The following is a 25794-nucleotide window of genomic DNA, read 5'->3' as shown; positions in this document are numbered from 1 at the left end:
TGTGTGGTGTGTGTGTGTGTGTGTGTGTGTGTGTGGTGAGTGGTCAGCGTGATCAATTAAAAAAAAAGTGGGGACGTTATGACACCACTATGTCACCTGTAACTACTTATAATAATAATAATAATGATTGTTTTAGTTTAAACTTTTTCAAAAATGCAAATATGAAAATAAACTATTCATACAGATAACATTTTTCACACAATTTCCTTTCAGAATGATGAATAATGATATATTTAAACTCACAATAATTTTTTCCCACAGTTCAAAGGAAGAAATTGGCTTTAACAAACACTTGAATCTAAAAAAAAAAAAAAAAAAACTCATTAGTCGGATTATTGGTATCTCAAGACTTGACTTTAAGTAGGAAAATGTGTGGCTTTTGCATCCTTTGATTTTTCTGTATGTCGCCCTCGGAGAAAAACTTTGGACACCCCTGCTCTACATAATAATATGAGATATGATGAATGAATAAAAATATTGTGGCATACCTCTTGATCAATCATGTTTTTGACATAACCACTCCAAAGTTCAAACTTCAGCCCTATCAAACATCATTTGATCAAAATCATTTGAGATGAAAGGTTCTTTGAGCTCACAAATGTTCTGGATGGAAGCAAAAAAAATGTAAATAAAATTCACAGACAAACCCTAATGTCTTCCCATGAATGAATAGATGAATAAAAGTGTTTTCCATAATATTTTAGTTTATTGGCAAGCCAGCGTTTCATTCGTCCATGATGTATTTTCTCGCAAAATAATCTCTCTCTGGTGAGTTCTCAAACCAGGCAGGAGTGAAATGAGAATAAATCTTGAGCTGAATTTGTCCTGCTATTTCAGTGCAATGCTGCAACATCCGACATGCTCAAACATCCTCCAGGGATGACAACTGTATGCACCCACCCTCCTACGTGGAATGCCACTGTGCGTGAGACAAAACAAAAAAAAAAGTGTGTGGAAGAGACTCTGTTATGAAAACTTAAAGACTTATTGCACATTTCACAAGAGACATTTTGCCTTTTCTTGTTCTATTCCAGTCCTGTAGGCAGCGGTTATGCTAATCCTCATTAATGGGTGAAATCTGCCAAACATGAAAGCAAAAATGTTGGGTCTGCAATGAGCTTTACCAATAATGAATATATTTCCAAATATACTCCACTGTCCATATCTATGTCCTGTGGGGCCTTGTTATATGCGTTTACAGTAATTAGTTACATGACGGTGGCTCGGCTGGTAAAGCGTTGGCCTCACAGTTCTGAGGTCCCGGGTTCAATCCTGGACCCTCCTGTGTGGAGTTTGCATGTTCTCCCCGTGCCTGTGTGGTTTCCTCTGGGCACTCTGGTTTCCTCCCACATTTCAGAAACATGCAACATTAATTGGACACTCTAAATTGCTCCTAGGTGTGATTGGGAGTGCGGCTGTTTGTCTCCATGTGCCCTGCGATTGGCTGGCAACCAGTTCAGGGTGCACACCGCCTCCTGCTCGTTGAATCCTGGGATAGGCTTCAGCACTCATGACCCTCGTGAGGATAAGCGGCAAAGAAAATGGATGGCTGTATAGTTACGTGACCATGCTCGTAACTCAAAATTCTACAGTCTCGCTCAAATGCAAAATACAACAGAAAATAATTATAATTAACACAACAGCAAATAAAATAAACACAGGAAATAACTAAACACAATTGGAAAATAAAAACCCAGCCACTAATAATTAATCAAAATGCCAAATAACTAAAAACCTCAATAAATAAGGAAAAATAACAAATAATTACAACAACAAAAAAACACAATAGCAAATGGAAAATTACAATAAATAACTCTGAAAAAACAAACAACAATAAATAACTAAACACAACAATAAACAACTAAACAGCAAATTTAAAAAAAAACAAATCACTACTCACAACACCAAATAAAAAAAAACAAATAACTAATCACAACAGCAAATTAAAAAAATTAAGACAATGTAAAAGGTAGGTACTGGTTGGGGATAAGACTTATCACTGATTGGACAAAATGACAGGAAGAGGAAGATGCAGGTAAAGGGAGATAAGACTCATCACTTATTCGATGAGATGCACGACTTGACTGCACGGCGTCGTCTGCTCACATCGAATGGCACACTGGCGCCACAACATATAGTTGATGCAGTTTAGTGTCACAACTAAGCAAGCAGACTGAAATGCTAAGAATTGTACAGTATTTGATTCCATTTGATTGAGAAGTGAATTCAGCTCACTGCCACCATCCAGCGCTTGTATCTCAAGTCTGCGCTCACAAGTCAAAGCACAAAGATTGGCTAATCGACGACACCTGTCGTGTCACTCATATCTCAAGACACCACGTTATGGTTTCTACCGTCTGTGGCTTTGTTTCCGGTTTTATGTTTGAAGACCTGTTTTAACACAGTTCCCATAAATCATCTTTGTGTTGTCACAGAGGAGCAGCGGGTGGGGGGGCTCTATAGTGCAGAGAACGTCAGGAAGGACCAAGGTCATTGAGGATAAAGTCTATGTGGACATCTGCCAAAACTAAGAGATCATCTCACCGCTGCACAGTTCATTATGATGTAACATACAAATACGAGTACTAATGGGGAAAAGGCTTTTAGGTTTTTATCTTTTATCCATTTAATGCCCATTGTGTTTTGGCAACGCTATCTTGATCACGAGGCCGGTGGCTAAAAAGCCTGAAATTGGTGATAGACTCACCACTATTTGAAAAAAAAAAAAAAAAAAGAGTAATTAAACTTGAAAAACAGCGTTCAGCACAGTGAGAGACTGGTTAGTATATCTACCTCATGGTCCTGATGGTCTGGTTTCAAATCCAGCTTCGTCTGTGCGGAGTACTTAGTGGGTTTTCTCCAGGTACTCTGGTTTACTTCCCCCATTCCAAAAACACGCACGCATAATTGAAGTCTCTAAATTGTCTGTAGGTGTGAGTGTAAATGTTTTTTTTTTTTACATGACCCCTACAATTGGCTGGCGACTAGTTCAGGATATAACCTGCCTCTCGCCCCAAAATAGCTGCGATAGGCTTCAGCACAGCTTTTGAAAGTGGGGGGGTACAGTACTTTAGGGTCTCTTTTTCCCACTCTGAAGGCATTTTTTGCCCCTCCAAAATCAAGCTTCAATGTGGATTGGGGGTGGGGGGTCATACTGCTCCAGAATTTCAGTCAGAAAGAAAACTGTTGACAGGCTTCGGGAAATGCTCAAAGTTGAAAGTTTTCAGGGACACCAATGTCAGCACTTTTGCTGCTACAAGGGATCTTTTTGCACCACACAAAGGGATACAAAGGTGAAAAAAAGGGAGATGGGTGCCTCCAAGCCCTCTTGGGTGAGTCGCCTCTGCACCCCTCACCGTTTTATAAATATTTTTTTCAATATTTTGGTGGGACCGTTTTAAAACAATGACATGTTACATTGTAAGATAGTCAGTACACCGCTTGTTTTATAAAGTAAATTTCCTGTCTGCTCAAAATATGTAAACTGCTGGCAAAAAAAAGTAAATACACCTCTACAGGAACAAATTGGCCCCAAAGTATCAAGTTTTGTTCGAAGGTGCCCCATAGATCCTCAATAGGGTTTAAGTCCCACCTTTACACTCAGCTCTCTCTCTCACACACACACACACACGCACAGACACACACACACACACACACACCAACAGGCCACCTCCAAAGGAGACAGGCTTTTTAAATTATACAAGTACATCTTCCAGCCCTTTCAACAGATAATGGCCGTGCATGGGTATATGAAAAGAGAACAGTTGGTGGGGTAAAAATAACAAAAGAAAATGATCCATAAACCGTCTGAAAAAGCATCAAAGGAGATTTTGAACCTTGAGAGGCTGTGAGTTGCCGTCTAACGCCACTCTCCATGCATCCTGTCCTCATGATGACATGGATGATGGTGGGTGAGGGAGCGAAAGAGAGGATGGGAAGGAGAGGGATTATACCTTGTGAATACATGAATGTAGTGGTTGGGCTTAAACTGACTGGAGGGCAAGTGGTACACAGGAAGGGAGAGCGCATGTGCCATCAAGCTGGCCAACTCGCCTTTGCTGCCGCCCACTGTCCCTCAACCATCCTGCCGAAGAATACCAACCAAGTTCAAGGGGATACATACCTGTTCTTTACTCCTGAGAGATTCCAGCCCACGTTTAGCTTCTTATTGACGCACAGGATAAGTTACGTGCACGCAGCGGAGTGCGCAGCTTTCGGAGCGGAGAGGATGCTCAACAACGTGACAACGGATGGCGAGGAAGGAGAGGGAAGCCTTAACAACCAGGGTGAGTGAGGCCGGTGAGAGGGGACCTTGTGAGGCTGATGAGAGTGCGCACATGTTGGGAGGGGAAAGGATGCTGCGGTTTGGTTTGTGGCTGGAGATGGATTTTTGCTTCTGTGACGAACAGACAGACTTTCAGAGAGATGTGTCTGCTTTGTGATGGGATTTTGCAACCATTCATTTTCCTTTTTTGATCATGATTTGATGGGTCAACGCAAACCAGCAGAGGGTTTAGCTTTTTAATTCATTCAAGTTAAAGCAGGAGGAGAAAAAGAATGTGGTGTAGTCTCATTCGTCTTAAGCGGAAAGAATGTCTTGCCAGGGGGAAATACATGCCTTAATTATTTGTGGACCATGCACCCAAAGCAATTTCATTAAATCCCATACATGGGCTCAGCAGACAATGCTCAAATTCAAATTACTTTTTATTGAACATTATTTTGAAACAGGTGGGCACATTCACCTCATAGTTTGGAGCTTGGGTGTTCAAAACCACCTTGTGTGAAATTGGAATCTTCTGTGATTTTGTGGGTTTTCTTCAGCTTCCTCAGACATTTCCGATTTTTTAACTCCTACTATAATTGGTGGTGTTATGATTGGTATTTACTGAAACTTTCAGGTTTCAAAATGAGGTTTTAAAGGGGGGAGACAGGAAAGAAAAGGAAGGAATGGGGACTAAAATAAACAAGAAAATACAGGACATTAGCTGTAAGGCACACAATGAAAATTAATAATTAGATGTGAAGTACAATGTCACACAGGATTCAAGTTTTATAAGCAACAACGTTCTGCACTCTTGGAACAAAAAAAGAGAACAATGTAGGATAAGACAGGGAAAAGAGGACATAAGAGCAGGACAAGGATCGCGGACCTGCTGTGCAATGAGTGTGAAGTAGAAGCTGCCATGCATCTGTGCATTCTAAACATTTGTAGAGGCAGGCCGCAAGTGAGGGACATCCCAAAAAGTTTGTAAGATCATAAGAGTTGTTGATGGGAATGAGTTATTTGTGGCCCCACACCAAGCAACTAAGTACTGGGGGTGTGTGTCTGTGGATGCATTCAAGTTAATTGAGACCATCTCACATTGAGACCATCTCACACACACAGTAAATGACGGAGGTGTCCTGGAATTGCTGTGCCAGCATGACGGGAATGGATAACGCCCTCCTCTACCTCACCCCCTACAATGTACATATTTTTCAGAATCAGTTTATTGGCCAAGTGTGTAAAAACACACGAGGAATTTTTCTCCGCCAGTCGGTGCTGCCCTGGTACAACATTCAAAACAAAGTAACAAGAACAGAACTACTGCAATAGCTTTCTCATAGGTTCAATGTACACTTAGTACCTGTAACTTTGTGAAGGCAGAATGAAAGATGCATGTTGCATGCTTTATGCTGCATGCATCATCAATACATGCACTATGAAACAAAAGCTTTAATTAAAATACCAATAATGCACTTGTTTAAAAGCATGCAGCAGAGTAGCAACCAATCAACGCTGAAACACGCATACTAAAACGTAAGTGTTTTCACTACTACTTTGACGAAGCATTGCTGAAAGTCGTTTTGCCGTTTGATTTTATTTTTCACATCCCCCCAAGTCTAACTGCTGCTGCACTGCACAGTTCAGTTTAACACAACACCGGATAGTCATACAAACGATGTGGCAGAATTGGAATAACATTCGCAATCGGGTTAACATCTCAACATCTTTGGTACAAGTTGTTCAGTCTTGTCTGCACTTCCAAAACAAGTGATGCGCATGACCCGATAATTAACTGAGAAACATTCAGATCCTTTCATGGTCGCATACAGAAGCAATAAAAGTAATACAACTGTTGTGTCATCACAGTTCACAGAAGAAAATGTCTTCCCAGTAAACAATATGTGGCAATTTTCCTTATACGATGACTGGAGGTGTAATGTAGTAAAGTAATTATATCTCATTTTTGCAATGGCTACATGCTGGTGTTTGTGTATTTTATGCTTCAAATGAATACAAAGTACAGAAAACAGTCTACATTAGCCTATATCATGTGAAACAACAGGTGCAGCCAGATTGACACATTGAGAAAATTACATGCAATACATTGCACGGGATCGAACAAATGCACACAATTGTGGCAAAAGATCTTTGAACCACACCAGATCCGGTGACCATTCACAAAGATATATGATTATGATCATTCCAATGATGAAGTGAGATCTCCTTTAGTTATTACATTCATTCCTGAGTAAAATAAGCAGTGAAGATAACATCTCTCGAGAGGCTTACTGTCCGCTGGTCATTAATTGCAATCAATAAGCTCGACCGAAATGTCTGTGAAGCAAAGTGAACAATTTTTCTCATAACAGAATCAATGATGATTAAGCAATGCACTGCCAAAGGTTTGATTTCTTGTTATTTTGATTTTCCCCTCAATTAGTTAGGGTTCAATACCGTATTGACGAAATTACACATCCACCTGCCGTCCCTAAAAACAACTCAGCCAAGCCATGTAAAGACATATAAAGACACTTGCCGCGCAATGGATATTAAAAGACTACACACCTCTGTTCCAATTCCATTTTGTTTTGGGGATATTGGGAAAAATAAGTTCAAGATGAATCATTTCAAAACCTTTTCCAACATTAGTGTAACTTATCACCTATAAAGGTGTACTGAATTTAACAAAAGATAAAATCTTGGACAAGTGTGGACACCCTCTTAAAACTGAAGATATGACTGATTAGTATTAAACAAATTAAAATTATGAGAGAAACATTATGGCCACATTTCATATTTGTCTTGGTCTAGTGAAACCAAAGATGAACTTTTGGAAACTTAAGCCATAAGCACTACGCTGCTCATCACCAAATGAACAGCCATCCACTTTCTTTGCCGCTTATCCTCACCAGGGTCCCGGGGAGAGCTGCAGCCTCTCCCAGCTGTCAACGAGCAGGAGGTGGTGTACACCCTGAACTGGTTGACAGCCAATCGCAGGGCACAAGGAGACAAACAGCCACACTCACAATCACACCTAGGGGGAATTCAGAGTGTCCAATTAATGTTGCATGTTTTTGGGATGTGGGAGGAAACTGGAGTGCCCGAAGACAACCTGCGTAGGCACGAAGAAAACATGCAAACTCCACACAGGCAGGTCTGGGATTCAACCCGGGACCTCAGAACTGTGGGCCAATGCTTTACCAGCTGATCCAAATGAACAACATACCTAAAATAAAGCAAGGTGGTGGCAACATCAGGCTTTGGGGATGTCTTCCTTCAACTGGACCTGGGGCCTTAGACAAGGTGTGGGGAATTCTTAATTGTCCCAAATAGCAGATAGTGTTTCAGTAAAATCTTCAAAACCCCGTTAGTAGGCAAAAGAAGGTTTCAAGAGAAGCCTTGCAAGATGATGTGAAGCTCATTTGGGGTTCAAGGGAGCCACTTTCAATGCGGTCGAGTATGAGTTGACTCCCATTTAACTTGGGTTTGAATTTGATCAATTTATTCTCGGTAAAAATGCACATCCCAGTTTTAAAAGGGTGTGCACAGTTGTGCAGCCATAAAATCACATTTGTTTATTTTTACATCCACTCCCAAAAAAGTTAAAGGGGAGGGGGGGGATTGAGCTGTACTGGTTATAGGCCATATTAATGGTGGGGTTCTGAAATTATTTATCTTATCATACCTGGCTTTCAAATAGGGCTGACTCGTCTTCTCATATGCAGAGAAAGTAGGGGTCATCTTTTCCAGATGTTCAAAATTCTTTTTAGGGAATAGTTCATGATCATGTATTTGCCATGGGAAATGATTCAAAACATACCGCAATACATAAAGTTACATTGGAGCAGATATTATCATGAATGAGTCATTTGTTTGAATGGATTTAAATTAATTCTTTTGAGGTTGTGGTTGCTTATCTAGTTGCTGATCTAACTTGCATTTGTTCAGTTCACTTTTATTATTTTTTTTTTCAATGCAGCTACTTTATCACAATTACCTCAAAGATAAAATAGTGTCAGGATATAAATGATACAAATATATAAATAAATCTGTAGGCCGGTCCCAGGAAGGGCATCCGGCGTAAAAACTGTGCCAAACAAATATGAGCGTTCATCTAAAGAATCCCATACCGGATCGGCCGTGGCCCGGGTTAACAACGCCCGCCCCCGGCACTGCTAACCTGCAGGGCGTCGGTGGAAATTCAGCTACTGTGGGTCGAAGACAAAGAAGAGGAGGAAACCGGATCCAGCGTCAGAAGAAAAAGAGGAATGCACAGAGCCTACAACTGAGTGTAGGGACTTTGAATGTTGGGACTATGACAGGAAAAGCACAGGAGTTGGTTGACATGATGATTAGGAGAAAGGTTGATATTCTGTGCATCCAAGAGAGCAGGTGGAAAGGTAGTAAGGCTAGAAGTTTGGGAGCAGGGTTTAAATTATTCTACCACGGAGTAGATGGGAAGAGAAATGGAGTAGGGGTTATTTTAAAGGAAGAGCTGGCTAAGAATGTCTTGGAGGTGAAAAGAGTATCAGATCGAGTGATGAGACTAAAATTTGAAATTGAGGGTGTTATGTATAATGTGGTTAGCGGCTATGCACCACAGGTAGGATGTGACCTAGAGTTGAAAGAGAAATTCTGGAAGGAACTAGATGAAGTAGTTCTGAGCATCCCAGACAGCGAGAGAGTTGTGATTGGTGCAGATTGTAATGGACATATTGGTAAAGGAAACAGGGGCGATGAAGAAGTGATGGGTAAGTACGGCATCCATGAAAGGAACTTTGAAGGGCAGATGGTGGTGGACTTTGCAAAAAGGATGGAGATGGCTGTAGTGAACACTTATTTCCAGAAGAGGGAGGAACATATAGTGACCTACAAGAGCGGAGGTAGAACCACGCAGGTAGATTATATTTTGTGCAGACGATGTAATCTGAAGGAGGTTACTGACTGTAATGTAGTGGTAGGGGAGAGTGTAGCTCGACAGCATAGGATGGTAGTATGTAGGATGATTCTGGTGGTGGGTAGGAAGATTAAGAAGACAAAGGTAGAGCAGAGAACCATGTGGTGGAAGCTGAGAAAGGAAGAATGTTGTGCGGCCTTCCGGAAAGAGGTGAGACAGGCTCTCGATGGACAACCGAAGCTCCCGGAAGACTGGACGACGACAGCCAAGGTGATCAGAGAGACAGGCAGGAGAGTACTTGGTGTGTCATCTGGTAGGAAAGGGGAGAAGGAGACTTGGTGGTGGAACCCCAAAATACAGGGAGTCATACAAGGAAAGAGATTAGCGAAGAAGAAGTGGGATACTGAGAGGACTGAGGAGAGGCGAAAGGAGTACATCGAGATGCGACGTAGGGCAAAGGTAGAGGTGGCAAAGGCTAAACAAGAGGCATATGAAGACATGTACACCAGGTTGGACACGAAAGAAGGAGAAAAGGATCTCTACAGGTTGGCCAGACAGAGGGATAGAGATGGGAAGGATGTGCAGCAGGTAAGGGTGATTAAGGATAGAGATGGAAATGTGTTGACTGGTGCCGGTAGTGTACTAAATAGATGGAAAGAATACTTTGAGAAGTTGATGAATGAAGAAAATGAGAGAGAAGGAAGAGTTGAAGAGGCAAGAGTGAAGGACCAGGAAGTGGAAATGATTACTAAGGGGGAAGTCAGAAAGGCACTACAAAGGATGAAAAATGGAAAGGCAGTTGGTCCTGATGACATACCGGTAGAGGTATGGAAGCAATTTGGAGAGATGGCTGTGGAGTTTTTGACCAACTTATTCAACAGAATACTAGCGGGCGAAAAGATGCCTGAAGAATGGAGGAAAAGTGTTGTAGTTCCCATTTTTAAGAACAAAGGGGATGTTCAGAGCTGTGGGAACTATAGAGGAATAAAGTTGATGAGCCACACAATGAAGTTATGGGAAAGAGTAGTGGAGGCTAGACTCAGGACAGAAGTAAGTATCTGCGAGCAACAGTATGGTTTCATGCCTAGAAAGAGTACCACAGATGCATTATTTGCCTTGAGGATGCTCGTAGAAAAGTACAGAGAAGGTCAGAAGGAGCTACATTGTGTCTTTGTGGATCTAGAGAAAGCCTATGACAGAGTACCAAGAGAGGAACTGTGGTACTGCATGCGTAAGTCTGGTGTGGCAGAGAAGTATGTTAAAATAGTACAGGACATGTATGATGGCAGCAGAACAATGGTGAGGTGTGCCTTAGGTGTGACAGAGGAATTTAAGGTGGAGGTGGGACTGCATAAGGGATCAGCTCTGAGCCCCTCCCTGATTGCGGTAGAAATAGATGGGCTGACAGACGAGGTTGGATTGGAATCCCCTTGGACCATGATGTTCGCAGATGATATTGTGGTCTGCAGTTAAAGCAGGGAGCAGGCGGAGGAACAATTGGAAAGATGTAGGTACGCACTGGAAAGGAGAGGAATGAAGATGAGCCGAAGTAAAACAGAATATATGTGCGTGAATGAGAAAAGTGGAGGGGGAAGAGTGAGGCTACAGGGAGAAGAGATAGCGAGGGTGGATGACTTCAAATACTTGGGGTCAACAATACAGTGCAATGGAGAGTGTGGTCAGGAAGTGAAGAAACGGGTCCTAGCACGTTGGAACAGCTGGCGAAAGGTGTCTGGTGTGTTATGTGACAGAAGAGTGTCTGCTAGGATGAAGGGCAAAGTTTACAAAACAGTGGTGAGGCCAGCCATGATGTACGGATTAGAGACGGTGGCACTGAACAAACAACAGGAAGCTGAACTGGAGGTGGCAGAAATGAAGATGTTGAGGTTCTCGCTCGGAGTGACCAGGTTGGATAGGATTAGAAATGAGCTCATTGGAGGGACAGCCAAAGCTGGATGTTTTGGAGACAAGATTCGAGAGAGCAGACTTCGATGGTTTGGACATGTTCAGAGGCAAGAGAGTGAGTATATTGGTAGAAGGATCCTGAGGATGGAGCTCCCAGGCAAAAGAGCGAGAGGAAGACCAAAGAGAAGGTTTATGGATGTGGTGAGGGAAGACATGAGGGCAGTTGGGGTTAGAGAGGAAGATGCAGGAGATAGGCTAAGATGGCAAAAGATGACACGCTGTGGCGACCCCTAACGGGACAAGCCGAAAGGAAAAGAAGAAGAAGGATATAAATATATATATATATATATATATAAATATGGTGGAGAGGCAAAACTCCAGATGTTAACACACACAAACCTGGATTATAATATAATCCACAAGAAAGGACGGAAAAATAATGTGTTGGCGTCAAATGTCTTCACTGTAAAACCTCAACTTTTACACAAGCACACATCTGCACAAAAAAAGCATTTCTGCCATGCGTGGTTCTTCCTCACTGAGGTGTGTATCGCACCATACAGTACTAATGTGTGCTAAAGTTGCAGTTCATTAGCTGCTGTGCACGTTAGTGGATCACTGATTTTTCAACAGGGTCAAAGCCCTCCAAATCATCTGGAGCGGCTCGTAGAGGACAGCATAGGTCACTTCAATGACAAATATTTGTCAGTGTTTATGTAACGGCATAAAATGACACCATGTGTGCTTAATGGAGGGTTAGGGGGGAAGCTTTGCCACTGGGTTATGCAAGTCAAGCACATGGAGGGACACTTATACAAATGAAAATGGACAGAAAATTAAGCCACTACAAAGAAATGCATCACCTTCAAAGTCAAAACAATTGAACACATAACAGCTGTAATATCACAAGTGTAGTAGAGGAACAAATATTGATTTACACATTTTTCTCAGACACAACCTGCTGTTTGGATCGTGTCTGAGAGCTGCATACCACTCAATGCTTTAGTGCCATTGATGTATTATTCACCTGTGATTGGAGGAAGACCACACGTCCAGTGCAATGTAGGTAGATAATTTGTTTGTTTGTTTTGCTTAAAAAAAACAACAAAATCACCATTCTAAACCCATAAAACATCAAACTTCACTGATGCTCATCCAACTGTGTCTGAAGTGAAAAGTTGGTCCTTCCCAAATTTTCAGATATCATCTGTCTGCATCGGACAACATTCATCTTTTTTCTTTGAAGATTGTTTGAATACAGAACAAGCTGCTCCTTCCTCGGTTTTGAAACAAACGCTGGGAACTGAGATGAGCAAATCCACTCACCAGATGCCACAAGCCTGTCCATGAGCATGAGAATATGAATCCATTTCTCTGATTGCCCATCCGTTCATCCAGCCTGTAATCATTTCCATGAATGAGAAACACACGAAATGGTCAATGAATGTAGCTGAAATGATTGACAGCTGAACCATTCTTCACATACATTATCAAGCACACCCAATAGAAGACAGCCTTGTGGTTTCCCTTTTCTACTGTAGAGGAATTCAAATGTATTTACATTGGTGTGTGCTCACGGGGTTTCTGTCATACAAGCTGTCGTTTGGACAATTTGTTTGCTTTTACTTCCTTAACAATCACGTAAAACCTTTGGGACGGTCAGTTTAGCTTAATGCTGTCAAACAATGCAAAATGCCGTAGACGAGCTAACAAATGGCATCAGAAACCCTGTGTTATAACCTTTAAAGCAACAGATATTTGAATACAAATGGTGGAGTAACACGTGTAGACAGAAAATATAACCATACAATCACGTGCAGGAGCTATAGAAAATGAATCTATGAATGATGTTAATGCCTATTTAAAAAATCACAAGTTACTCACCATTTACACAGTACTTGAGTAGTTTTGTCACTGTGTACTTTGTACTCTTACTCAGATAATTTTGGGGAGGATTACTTTTTACTTTTACTTGAGTCATATTATTGTCCGGTAACAGCCCTCTTACTTACGTACTACATTTTGCTTCTCTCCCCACATCTGTGGATGTCATCGTGGCTAATGGTAAGCAGTGAAGTGAGGCAATAAATAAAGCTACCCTCATACTGTCATAGAAAAATGTTATTATTATTTCTTCCTGATGATTCACTGTGTCAATAAACTGTTTTTTTTTTTTTTTTGGGGGGGGGTGCTCCAACTTGGCATTTCCCTCTCAGCATTGTAGTACCTCGGGAATGCGAAGGACAGCCAAGGTGGTGTTTCATCAAGGCAAGCGGTCAGGAAAAATCCTGTCGGTAATCATCCTTACGTAATCTTTACAATGTGTTTTAGTGGCTTTTGAATTCCTCCACACTAAACGGTGAGTGTGCCACAGCATGACTTTCATTTATATAGCTCAAGTAGGTTGGAATGTCAAAGTTGGATTACAGAGGTCTTGATACGTTCATTTTCACAATTATGGATTAGAATATGCACCACACAAATTGAGTGGTCACTATATTTGTCGCACAGTTCTGAGGTTCTGGGTTCCAATCTCAGCAGTTCTCATGTCTTGACCAGTAGTCAGATTGGGGGGGTACGGATTTTTCAGCCCACCCCATTTCACCCTGCCCCCATTTTATAGTTTTCAGTGCGACCCCCATTTGAAATTCTCTGTGCCACCCATGCCACCCGCTTCCAAATAATCAGCACCAAACCCCTGAGCTGAAAAGATTCCAACTGGGTGGGGCGTGGGTGGTCGGGGGGTGGGGTTGTTGTTGCGCAGAAAATTTCAGCGCCTTTCACCCAAAGTCACAGTCAGCTAGGAAGGTGGGACAGACTCCAGTTGACCCTTAAGAGGACAAGCGGTATAGAAAAATTTTTGATGGATTTTTTTTCTTAGATAGGCAGACTTTGCATGTGTTAACAGCCACGTCTTAAGTTGGAGAAGTCACAATCCATTCGAGTCGCACTCAAAATGATGTAAAATTACAATAGTAATGCAACTCTTGCTTCTCACTTCCAGACATTTCCATCCATTTGCGCTGTGGTTGTATTGATATTATATATAAATATGATACATATGTATGATCTATTTTACTTTCAATGAATAAAATTGATTTTAAAGCAAATTCAGTCTAAATTTGACTCAAATTTCGGCTCAATTCACCATGGCAGCGGAATAAGAAAAATCTAAGGCCATCGATCATTTTAACGTTCAGGACATACTCTATTTTTGGGAGTCAGATAATATGTTGTCACTTCCATTTCTGTACTGATCTGTTATTTGATCAAGAAAAGAAAACATGTAGTCAATACGTCCTTGTGCTCATATTACAAAGTTGTTCACAAATCTCTGGGATCACCCCGCTGAGAATGTTTGTCTATGATCCAGAAGAACAGCACTGAGATGTGTAGTGAGAGACTTTCTTTAATCTCACTACTGAGCTACAACACCATCCAGTACACCGCCGCCTCACCTAAGCTTTGCCTTCATTTAGAGAAGTGGATGGCATATCCGTGGTTCCAATCACACAAAAGGAAATCACCATTGGTTCCTCTGTTTGTTGATCTAGTCAATGTTTTTGTCTCTATGGGTACCATTTTCATGACAATGTTTTGAAAATGGGTTTTATTAGCTTTTTGGATGTCACTGGTGTTGACTGATTTGGGCACAGCTTTTGTGGGTTTAGTTCTCACTCCGTGACCGTGCGCACATGAAAATGAATGGCAGTTTGTCTCTTCATCTGCCATGGGACTGACTAGTGACCAGTTCAGGGTGTAGGCCTCCTTTCACCCAAAGTCAACTGAGATCGGCTCCAGGTTCCTGCAACCAGGAACAAGATAAGATGTGGAGAAAATGGAACACTGGATGGATGTTAAATGGCGATACTTTGGTTACATTTCAGGCAGATTTCGTGTGTGTCATTTACAATAAATGACCAGATCAAATTACTCATCATGTTACTGGCTAAGATTATGCACAGGACAACTTTTATTAAACAGCAATAGAATATTTGGCGTGAGTTTAATATGTATATTTTCAAGAGTTTCAACATGTAGCACGTATGTTGTGTCTTTATGGCTTCATCATTTAACTGCTGCGGATTAGGAAGATTGATCACAATTCAGCAACTGATTTTATGACAGACAAGAGGCAGGATATCATTCAATCGTGGATGTATATGTTGAATTACTCTTGAACTTATATTCAAGTCTGAGCCAATGAAGTAATATAGGATGAATTCCTGGACTAATCGTTTTCCACTACTCAATATTTTGATACGGCTTCAGGTCACATTTACATTTAATTCCCAGAACCCTGTTAATATGGTACAGCGTGAGCGTTTCGTGTTGATAAGCTTTCTCAGGCTTCTTAATGGTGTCCGTGATGGGCCACGGGGGGGTCGAGGCTTTCTAGAGATGAAATGTAGAAAATTGGCTTCTTAATGGTGTCCGTGATGGTCCCCGTGGGGGTGGAGGGGGGTGGGGTTCAAGGCTTTCTACAGATGAAATGTAGAAAATTGGCTTCTTTGGAGCACATTTGTTGTGTGAACAGAGTTCAATGAAGCGCTTTGCATAGCCTTCATACAACTTAATTTACTAGAGCTGAACATGGTTAATTTATTTAGGGTAGAACAATTTGATTGAAGCTAACCCAGATCAAATTCATACATAGGCACAATTTACAGTCTTCAATTAACCAATCTTGCATGTTTTTGGAACCTTGGAGGAAAACATAACATCTGAAGAAAACCCATGCACACAAGGAGAGAATACACGAATTCAACACAAGAAGGCACAAGCCCAGATTTGAACCCACAACCTTAAAACTGTAATGTAGATGTGCTAAGCAATTGTCCACAATGACAGAACATTTTTGAAAATATGTTATACTAATTTTCACAACCATGTTGAACCAATATAAAATGAGATAATGGAATGTAATTATATAATATTCAAACTGGGAGTTCAAATTATCAGAAAAACATATATTTACAAATGATCAAACTGATTTCCCTTCCTACTTTAACATTTGCACAACATGTGAAGCCGGAAAAACATGGTGAGACAATTGTCACTTAATTTGCTACCATTAAAGCAATGCACGGCAAACGTGCACTTTTGTGGGTTAACACACAACTTTCCGTACTCACTTCGATCCTACGAACAATTTAGAGTCTTCAAGTAACCTGTGCATGTTTTGGAGATGGGGGGGGCAAACGGGCAGGGGAGAACATACAAAGCCCACACAGGCGAGGCCGGATTTGAACCCGGTCCACAGAACTGTGAGGCCAACACTCTCCAGTTGCGAGTTCTTATCGGCCCTTTCACATACTGTCAAGTTTAGTTGTTGTTATCCTGTTTTGCTATGTCTGATTTGGCTTCTCTTCCACATCAGGACTGCCGTGGAAATGTTTTGACAGTCTGAAAATCTTGCTGCCCCTCCACTATAAACAAGGCCTGTCTGGTTTGCCCCTTGTTTCCCCCTGTGTGGTCTCATGGGCATCCTATTTTGGCCACATTGGCCTGAAAAGGGGGGCATGGTGCAGCAGCTCTATAGCATTCGCCTCACAATTCTAAGGACCGGGGTTCAAATCCCGGCTCTGCCTCTGTGGAGTTTGCATGTTCTCCCCGTGCCTGTGTGGGTTTTCTCCGGGCACTCCGGTTTCCTCCCATATCCCCAAAACATGCAATAATTGGAGACTCTAAATTGCCCCTAGGTGTGATTGTGAGTCCAACTGCTGTCTGTCTCCATGTGCCCTGCGATTGGCTGGCAACCAGCTCAGGGTGTACCCTGCCTCCTGCCCAATGACTGCTGGGGTAGGCTCCAGCACTGACGCGACACTTGTGAAGATAAGCGGGTGAGAAAATGGATGTATGGCCTAAAACAGGGTTGCCGAGTCCACCAGGGACCGTGTGTTAATGTAGCTCTGTCTTGTTCAGGGCTGCAGAATGTTGAAGCCAATTCCGGATGCGGGCAAAAGGCAGACGACTCCTTGCAATGGTTACCAGTCCCTTAAATCTGTTAGTCATGTTCCATATCCCCCATCATTGACTTGGATTAAATGCATTTTTTTAACATAATGATGTGCGTCCACGTGTGTGTGTGTGTGTGTGTGTGTGTGTGTGTGTGTGTGTGTGTGTGTGTGTGTGTGTGGTGTGTGTGGTGTGTGTGTGTGTGTGTGTGTGTGTGTGTTAAACTTGTTTTGACAAGAACACTTTCACGTAGACTATAGTCAACATGTAATATTAAAACATTTATACCTTCATACAAGGTTATACACTGAAATGGAATTAACATAACTCTTCAGTTAGAGCAGGCAAGGTGAAAATAAATGAGTTATTTGTGATGCGCATCTGATGTCATTTGAGATTATTTATGCATCTGATTGGTGCATTTTGCTCACATGCAGATGTTACATTTAGCCTTCCTCTGTGGCTTCCAGCAGCTGCTGTATAATCCCCTTGAGCCTTCGTCCTATTAAGCTTTTAAAAGCTGGAATAAACTGCCCATTTTGTAATAACCGTGTGACATGAAGGGTTGAAATCTCCCTTTCATTGCGAGGTGCTGCCTGCAGTAACATCTACATTTTTTTTTTACAAAACACAGCAAATATTATATGTATCTGGAACATATAGTTTTTGCTATTTCATTTCAATTTTCTTTTACTGTATTGGTTTAGCTAGCCAAGTAAATTTTACTGAGATTTCTTTCTTTTTATTTTATTTTTTGGTATTTTTCCCCCTCACATTAATTTAACTGTTTCTTTCAGTATATTAGTTTCCCTGTATATGATGGGCACCTCAAAAAAGTGACTAAGAGTTGAAGCTAAGACACAACTTTTTCAGGTAGTCCCCCTGCACTGACTGATAATCATAACGGCAGCATAAAGAACGGATTACAGCCGAGACACTAAAAAAATTCAGATACGTAAATTTAGGAAAGAAATTTTAAATTGTAGTCCAACAAGAGCCGCAAATAAGCACATACACGATCCACTGAGCTAACAAAATGGTGGTTTCGCCTCAGGATCCAGAATGTCCCGTAGCAACGACTCCAGGGGAGGTGATCTTGTCCGAATTGGCCAGTGCAGAACCTAAACAGCAATAGCCTCAGTTTCAGTCAAGCAAGCCACCAAAATTGATATCCTCATATGCAATGTTAATTAAAACTGCGCTGTTACTGCATATGTATGCAAAAGCCACAAGGCCAGCAACAAAAGATAAGGACATTCTTCAACAAATTCTTGTGAGCTATGGAAGCACCAAGTGGATCGGCAAAGACAGAAATGAAGTACTTTGAGAGAAGACAGGACAACCAATCATGAAGACTCAACATCGTAAATGGGAATTGGACACTTCACAGACCGGCAAATTAAGTCGTTAGGCAATCACGGAATTAGAACCTACAGTTAAGAATAGCAGGCGAAGATAGAATCCCCTGGTGAGTAGCTCCAGAAGAACTAAAGGGAACAATAAATTCATCGAAGGTACTTGTATGTTTGCACATGGACATGTGACCTCCACTCCAAATGGCGGGTTGACCACCCCCACTGCCAAAGCTGTTATTACTTCAATGTAATGATTCTAAATATATTCCTTTTATTGTTGTATCAGGTGATGGAAACCCCAAAGAGAGCAGTCCTTTCATCAACAGCAGCGCCGCTAGTGATGCGGAGAAGAGCCAACAGTATGACGGCAAGAACATGGCCCTCTTTGAAGTGAGAATTTTTTTTATCTTCCTCAAACTTGTTCTGTGATAAAAACATAAATTAATTTCATGGCGCGTGTGCGTACGTGTCCTCGCTTGCAGGAGGAGATGGACACCAGTCCCATGGTGTCCTCTTTGCTCAGCAGCCTCGCCAACTACTCCAACCTGCCAACAGGGAGCAAAGAGCACGAGGAGGCTGAGAACAACGAGGAAGGAGCTCGTCCGTCTAAAAAACCAGTCAAGGTAGACAACTGAATGGTGAACTGCACAGCCTTGAAAACAAACTACAATGTCAAATTTAATGGACATGTTTTTTGTTTTGTCATGATTAAAGGTTCCGCAAAATGAATCGATACCGGCAAGTATTCACATTACTCGTTTGTGTTTGTCAGGCACCACAGCTGGGAACTCTGATGGGTGTGTACTTGCCATGCATTCAGAATATTTTCGGTGTGATCCTCTTCTTGCGAATGACCTGGATGGTCGGGATCGGAGGCGTCTTTGGTTCCTTCATAATTGTCTTCATGTGTTGCTCCACTGTGAGTAGAAATACAAGTTTACGATGCTTTTATACAAAAGGAAATAGAGGGCATTGTTAGAATGTCCATTGTGGGGGATGCTGAAGGTGAGCTGGGAAATCCATCCATTTTCTTAGCCGCTTATCCTCATAAGGGTCGCGGGAGTGCTGAAGCCTATGCCAGCGGCCAGGTGGCAGGGTACACACTGAACTGGTTGCCAGCCAATTGCAGGGCACATCGAGACACACAGCCGCACTCACAATGTATTGTATGTTGTATTCCAACAAAGGCTCACTCTAATGCTGAAGGCTGCAGTTTAAGATTTTTGCTCAGTGGCACGTCAACATCCCTTCTGCCCACAAGCAATCAGACTGGGGATACTCATACTGAGCCATGTCGCCTCTTTGGCTTTATTGTGTAAGAGCAATATAGCTGAGCATTTCCTGAAATTCCACTTAAATCTAGGCTATTCAGTGGCATCTTTAGAAAGAATGTCTCCCACAGTCTCTGTCGTGGTTTAAAATTGATTTGCTGGAAAATGAAAGACAAGTCACATATTTGATCTTTGTGTTACCAGTCACCATACAGTATGCTTGAATAAATTAAAAGAGTTGGCTTGACAATGGCTGGTGGTGTTAACCAGAGCCACGGAGCTGAGAACTAAGCTCGCGTACACCCGTATATTATTTATAAGTGCGGTCTCAGCTTCCAGATTTTAAATGCTGCCAGCCTGACAAGTTCCTAATTGTGAACATCCCAAGCAAAGAAAATCTTTCAGAAGATTTTAAGGAACATGTGTTGAATAGGGATTACTAAATTGGATATAAATAACATGGATATGTATTTAAGAGATTATGATTGTTCAATGTCATACTGCAAAATCAAGAATTTCAAAGTCTATACTGCATGCTGTTACTGTTTGTGGTTCATCTGATCATCCATCAAAAGCAAATATTCATTTTATATGAACTGTGGCAACAAAACACAACTTCTTGTCCATTTATAACACGAAAAAGTGACACCATGAGCCTTTTGGTGGACAGCTGGTCAAGAGCCAACCGCAGTTCCTTTCCAGTCCTGAGGAAACTCGAGCTGGTGGGTCACTGCCCCCTCCTGACCTGGTACAAGGAGACCTCTTCACAACCATCTCAACTTTATTATAAAGTTACAATCAGACTCTTTTGGTATTCTTTGTCACCAGTCTGATGACAATAATCCAATATGGAGGATCCATCAAGCAGATTTATCAACTTGCTCTTCTGAAAGTTGCTTTATCTGCTTCTTTTTTTTTTTTGGTTGTTTGTTTGTTCCCCAGTCCGACATATTTCTTTCATGTTTTTCCTTCATCAGACTATGCTCACGGCCATCTCCATGAGTGCCATTGCCACAAACGGAGTTGTTCCGGGTGAGTGGATGTCTGAGATTGTTCAATAATACTTCACAGATGCCGACTTCCCTCCGACTGACTGTTTCCTCTCCTAGCTGGAGGTTCCTATTACATGATCTCTCGCTCACTTGGGCCTGAGTTTGGTGGCGCTGTTGGGATTTGTTTCTACTTGGGCACCACTTTTGCTGGCGCCATGTACATTCTTGGTTGCATTGAAATTCTGCTGGTAAGTCAGTAATTATTACGACAACAATTGTGTGTCGCAACGCCGCTTATGTAACGGGTTCTTTGTTTGTCGTGTGTGTTTGAAGTGACCCACTACGGGGTTGCTTCAGAGTTTCATTTTTGTTTATTTTCTATGACAAACTCAGCACTCAAACAGAAATCTTCTTGTCAAATTTGCTTATACCTTTATAACACAGGAAAAAAGGGAAAGAGAAAAAAATTAGACCTAATTTATTGATGCCAGTGTCATGTTTTTTGTGAAGTAGGGGTACAAATTAATGTACTGCATACTGACATCGGAGGCAGCATTGGGAGAGAACATGACTATGGAAAAGCACTTTCAGATGCAAATCCTTTTATGAAAAGTGCTCTATAAATAAAAATTTGATCTGATAATGTTAGGTCGAAGGCTTCAGATACTGTGAAATTATAATTGAAACTGAGATATTTGCAAGAGCTTAACTGACGGTTACATTTGAGCATGTCACGACTTAAGCGTAGAATAAAAAATATGTGCATTCCATTTACATGTGCCGATTCCATAGTTGGGTAGACTGTCGTGATTCTTTCTCCCACTACATGTTGAGTCCTGGTTGAGCATCGTCAACATTATTGAACTGTCAGTGTGATTATGTACAACCGGTGAAAGGGTTAAAGATTTTGTTGAGACATGGAATACGATTTTAGAGCACTGGGGCATTTTGTATCTATCATAACGTGGACCAATTATTGGTACATACTGCCATAATTTATGAAATATGCTCTTCCACCCAAATAAGTAACAGGAAAAGGTCTTCTGTAATGGAGAGAAAATTGGTAATTACTTCATTTAGCTGTGGTTGTTATTAGTTCCAAGTGTATATTTAATTGTATCATACTGTATTGCAGTTCAAAAGAGGAGATGATCATGTTTTTTTCTTTGGCAACATTCTCCTCCATTATCCTCTGCACCTTGCCCATTCTTTCCTCACCTTGCTCTATTTTCCCACCTATCAGATTTACATTGTTCCTCAGGCAGCCATCTTCAAGATCGAGGGCTTGGAAGGGTTGGAAGCAGAGGCTGCGCTTCTAAATAATATGCGGGTGTACGGCACCATAGTTCTAAGCTTCATGGCTCTGGTGGTGTTTGTGGGGGTGAAATATGTCAACAAGCTGGCTCTGGTCTTCCTGGCCTGTGTCATCCTCTCCATCCTGGCTGTGTACGCAGGAGTCATCAAGACCGCCATTGACCCGCCGGTCTTCCCGTCAGTCTATAGGACACTTCTGATGAGGATTTTCTGTTGGCATAATTTGCGTGACATTGATTTCTCTTCATTGTCTTTCCGTGCAGCGTGTGCCTCCTGGGAAATCGAACTCTTGTCTCCAAAGGCTATGACGTTTGTGCAAAGGTAATTGAAATCGACAACGGGACCATCACTACCAAACTGTGGCGCTCTTTCTGTGATTCTGAGTACCTCAATGCCACTTGCGATGACTACTTCAGTGACAACAACGTCACAGAGATACAGGGCATTCCAGGCGTCACTAGCGGAATTCTTGCAGGTAGGGTGCCGTGAGTGTCATTCACTCCATGACTGAAGTAACAAAAACAAATAAATAATATCCAGAGGATCCGGCTCATTGGTTTATTTTCCAGAAAATCTGTTTGGCAATTATTTGGAAAAAGGGATGATTGTCGAGAAGAGAGGACTTGCATCACAAGTGGACCCAGACAGTTCTCCCTCAACCACTAACCGCTTTGTGCTCGCAGACATCACCAGCTTCTTCACGCTGCTGGTGGGAATATATTTTCCATCTGTCACAGGTTAGAGGCATGCTGGAGGTTGACGTTGTCATTTTTGACATTGGGGAAAATTATGTTAATGATGATATTGCAATCTGTGAAAAACAGGACTAATCTATTACATCACAAATGTGGGTACATAAAATATACTACAGCACATACACCCATTCTACTGAGTGTACCATATAAGGTCACATGAGTGCTTACGTCCATGGATTAACATTGCCACACAAAAACATACTCAAATGACAACTTTGGCATTTTCTGGGTACAAAATTTACACCAGGCTTTTGATCCGTGAATGGATCAATTAATGTTGGTATTTAAACAGTCATCATCATGCTGTTCACATTTGCACATCACGAAACCAAGACTTAGCAAATGATCAACAGTTCCTTGCCATTGCCTGGCTTCAAAAACAAAGTCGCCGCTGAGCTTAGAGGGTCGCAGAGTTCATCAGCAACTTGCAACAGAGGTACAGAGAGACTGGAAGACTCACAGAAGAACTCGTCCTTGGAAATGTATTGGCCCCATTCGTGGATCAAACACCTGCTGTGAAGCGTTTTGTGAGAAGCATACAATATATATCCGGACTGTTATACATTTGCAGGTATAATGGCAGGGTCCAACCGCTCAGGAGACCTACGCGATGCTCAGAAGTCCATCCCCATCGGCACTATAGCAGCCATCACCACTACATCTACTGTGTGTATCCTTCACAGGGCTGCAACACACTATAAAACAAAATCTGAATGTGTTAAATGAGAAGCAAGCTGTTCTTTTCTCATCATTTCAAATGATTTATTCCTGAGAACATTTTTTAACCAGATATTTCATGTGTGGTGCTCTTTGGTGCTTGTATCGAGGGTGTTGTCCTAAGGGACAAGTAAGTCCCACTCATTGGAACCAGAACTGAACCTTGCAGTACTCCAAAGTGTAATACCCAGATTCAGACTGACTGTTAAATAATCTATTCAAGATTTCCGATTTTCCTTTACCTCTCAGGTTTGGTGAAGGGGTCAATGGTAACCTGGTGATTGGGACTCTGGCATGGCCATCTCCATGGGTCATTGTGTTTGGGTCATTTTTCTCCACCTGTGGCGCGGGACTTCAGAGTCTGACTGGAGCTCCCCGTCTCCTGCAAGCTATCTCAAGAGACGGTATCATCCCATTCCTTCGAGTGAGTTCACTCATACCGGCTTTTAAGATCTTTCTTCACTTCTATTCGGTTATTTATTGATTGTAGCTGTATGGCAACCCCTAACGGGACAAGACGAAAGATACTTACTTTTTGCAGCTGTGTTCTTTCTGCAAGAGGGTAAATGTGATTTCATGTAAACTTTTGTTATCCTTGCAGGTGTTTGGACATGGTAAAGCAAATGGGGAGCCCACCTGGGCCCTCCTGCTCACAGCTAGCATTTGTGAGATTGGAATCATCATTGCCTCCTTGGATGCTGTTGCACCCATCCTCTCCATGTAATTTTTGCTGTCAAATCACATAAACATACAGCAGGTTCGAGTCAATCAGGTCCTTTTTCTTTTTTTCCAGGTTCTTCCTGATGTGCTACATGTTTGTTAACCTTGCCTGTGCACTGCAAACTTTACTGAGGACACCAAACTGGAGGCCACGCTTTAAATTCTACCACTGGTGAGCTGCAAGACCTTGGGTTTAATGTCAAACATTACAATTTTAAATACAATCCAATTTTAACATCAAATGACAAGACAATGTTATAGTTACTCTCAGAATCTGAGCAGTCTTTGGTATTTAACCAACCCCTTTTTTTAACTGATCGTCTTAAATCACAACAGTTATAACCCTATTGGTTTTAAGCAATTTCCAACACATAACAAGAGAACATGCAGAAAATCTGTGCAAGCATATGGAGGTGTTCTGCTGTTATGGGTTGGCTAGCAGTAGTTCAAGATGACCGCTCACACACAAATACTATCACATACAGTTTTGAGTTTTTATTCATCTGCATGAGAGCATGTACTGTAAGAGTAGTGTGTATAAGAGTGGTTTAGCAGTAAGTCCGTTTCATCCGTGTGTGAGAGTATATTTCAGTCGCCTGTATGAAAGCATTTCAATTGTGTGTGTGTGTGTGTGTGTGTGTGTGTGAGATAGTTCTAAAGTACAGTACGTCCTTGAGGACCCCTTATACACATCAGTTTTCAATTACTCATAATTACAGAAACTACTTTTGCTGCATTAGTTACAGGAAAGTAATCATACAAGTGCTGTAACTTAAGAAGAGTGTTTGGAAGTTCTGTGAGCCTGTAATGCTTGGAAAACTGCATCGGACAAGCCACAAGCAAAATGCCAACAATATAAATATTGGGAGGCTGGGAGCAATTGCAGGATTGATCAAAAATTGCAATATACTGTCACCCACAGGGCTTTATCATTCCTGGGTATGAGTTTGTGCCTATCACTTATGTTCATCTGTTCCTGGTATTACGCCATCGTTGCCATGGGAATTGCCACCTGCATCTACAAATACATTGAATTCTGTGGGTGAGTATGTTATTTTATGATGGAGCCTTCAGAAAAAGTCTAAATATGATGGGATTGTATTCACACAAACATATGACTTGATTTATATTGCGAAATATCTGAGCCATTTAATCCAGTTGGATGCAGAGCCGTCACAACAGTAAATGCCCCTTCATCGTTCTTCTTTCCTGTTTTCCCCTATTTGGGGTCGATGTTTTGTATGAATCTTCAACAAATGTTCCTCTTATGGACATCCCTTTCATCTACTTTTTCGTCTTTCAGATCTGATGAAATATGCTCTTTCCATCGAGGACTTGTTCTTCCACGTCCCCTGTATTACCATCATTCAGTTCTCGTCATCACATCTTCAAACCAGCGCCGTCTTGCTTCCTGCACTTTCTTTGAAACTTAGTTTCCATCACCCCCGCCCTGATGTACTTACTGTCTTTGCTAACGCCTCCTGACATGCATCACAAGATCTTGCTTTCTTTCTTTGACTTTCTCAAGTGGGGCTACTTCACATCCATACAACATGGGTGGTCTTACTACTTCTCTGTGGACATTACCTTTTAGTTTTAATGGGACTCTTCTGTCACATATCATACCTTCCTCTAGCTGT

The 25794-nt window shown here is 41.7% G+C and overlaps 1 protein-coding gene across 1 annotated transcript in view; it reads left to right on the top strand.

The window, feature by feature from the left end:
- Positions 1 to 25794, top strand: part of LOC133494778 (solute carrier family 12 member 5-like) — a 33703-nt gene that overhangs the window by 2593 nt on the left and 5316 nt on the right. Inside the window, exons 2-15 of the mRNA XM_061808932.1 lie at positions 18617 to 18775; positions 18868 to 19008; positions 19158 to 19304; positions 20634 to 20688; positions 20766 to 20896; positions 21892 to 22139; positions 22226 to 22437; positions 22532 to 22699; positions 23289 to 23387; positions 23507 to 23564; positions 23684 to 23858; positions 24036 to 24154; positions 24228 to 24326; positions 25077 to 25196. Of these exons, the coding sequence (XP_061664916.1) occupies positions 18617 to 18775; positions 18868 to 19008; positions 19158 to 19304; positions 20634 to 20688; positions 20766 to 20896; positions 21892 to 22139; positions 22226 to 22437; positions 22532 to 22699; positions 23289 to 23387; positions 23507 to 23564; positions 23684 to 23858; positions 24036 to 24154; positions 24228 to 24326; positions 25077 to 25196 (1931 nt within the window). The remainder of the gene's footprint in view (positions 1 to 18616; positions 18776 to 18867; positions 19009 to 19157; positions 19305 to 20633; positions 20689 to 20765; positions 20897 to 21891; positions 22140 to 22225; positions 22438 to 22531; positions 22700 to 23288; positions 23388 to 23506; positions 23565 to 23683; positions 23859 to 24035; positions 24155 to 24227; positions 24327 to 25076; positions 25197 to 25794) is intronic.

This window comes from Syngnathoides biaculeatus, chromosome 2 (assembly GCF_019802595.1).
Source record: "Syngnathoides biaculeatus isolate LvHL_M chromosome 2, ASM1980259v1, whole genome shotgun sequence".
Lineage (NCBI taxonomy): Eukaryota > Metazoa > Chordata > Actinopteri > Syngnathiformes > Syngnathidae > Syngnathoides > Syngnathoides biaculeatus.
The sequence above is the reverse complement of the archived record's forward strand: the minus strand, read 5'-3'. Positions and strand labels throughout refer to the sequence as shown.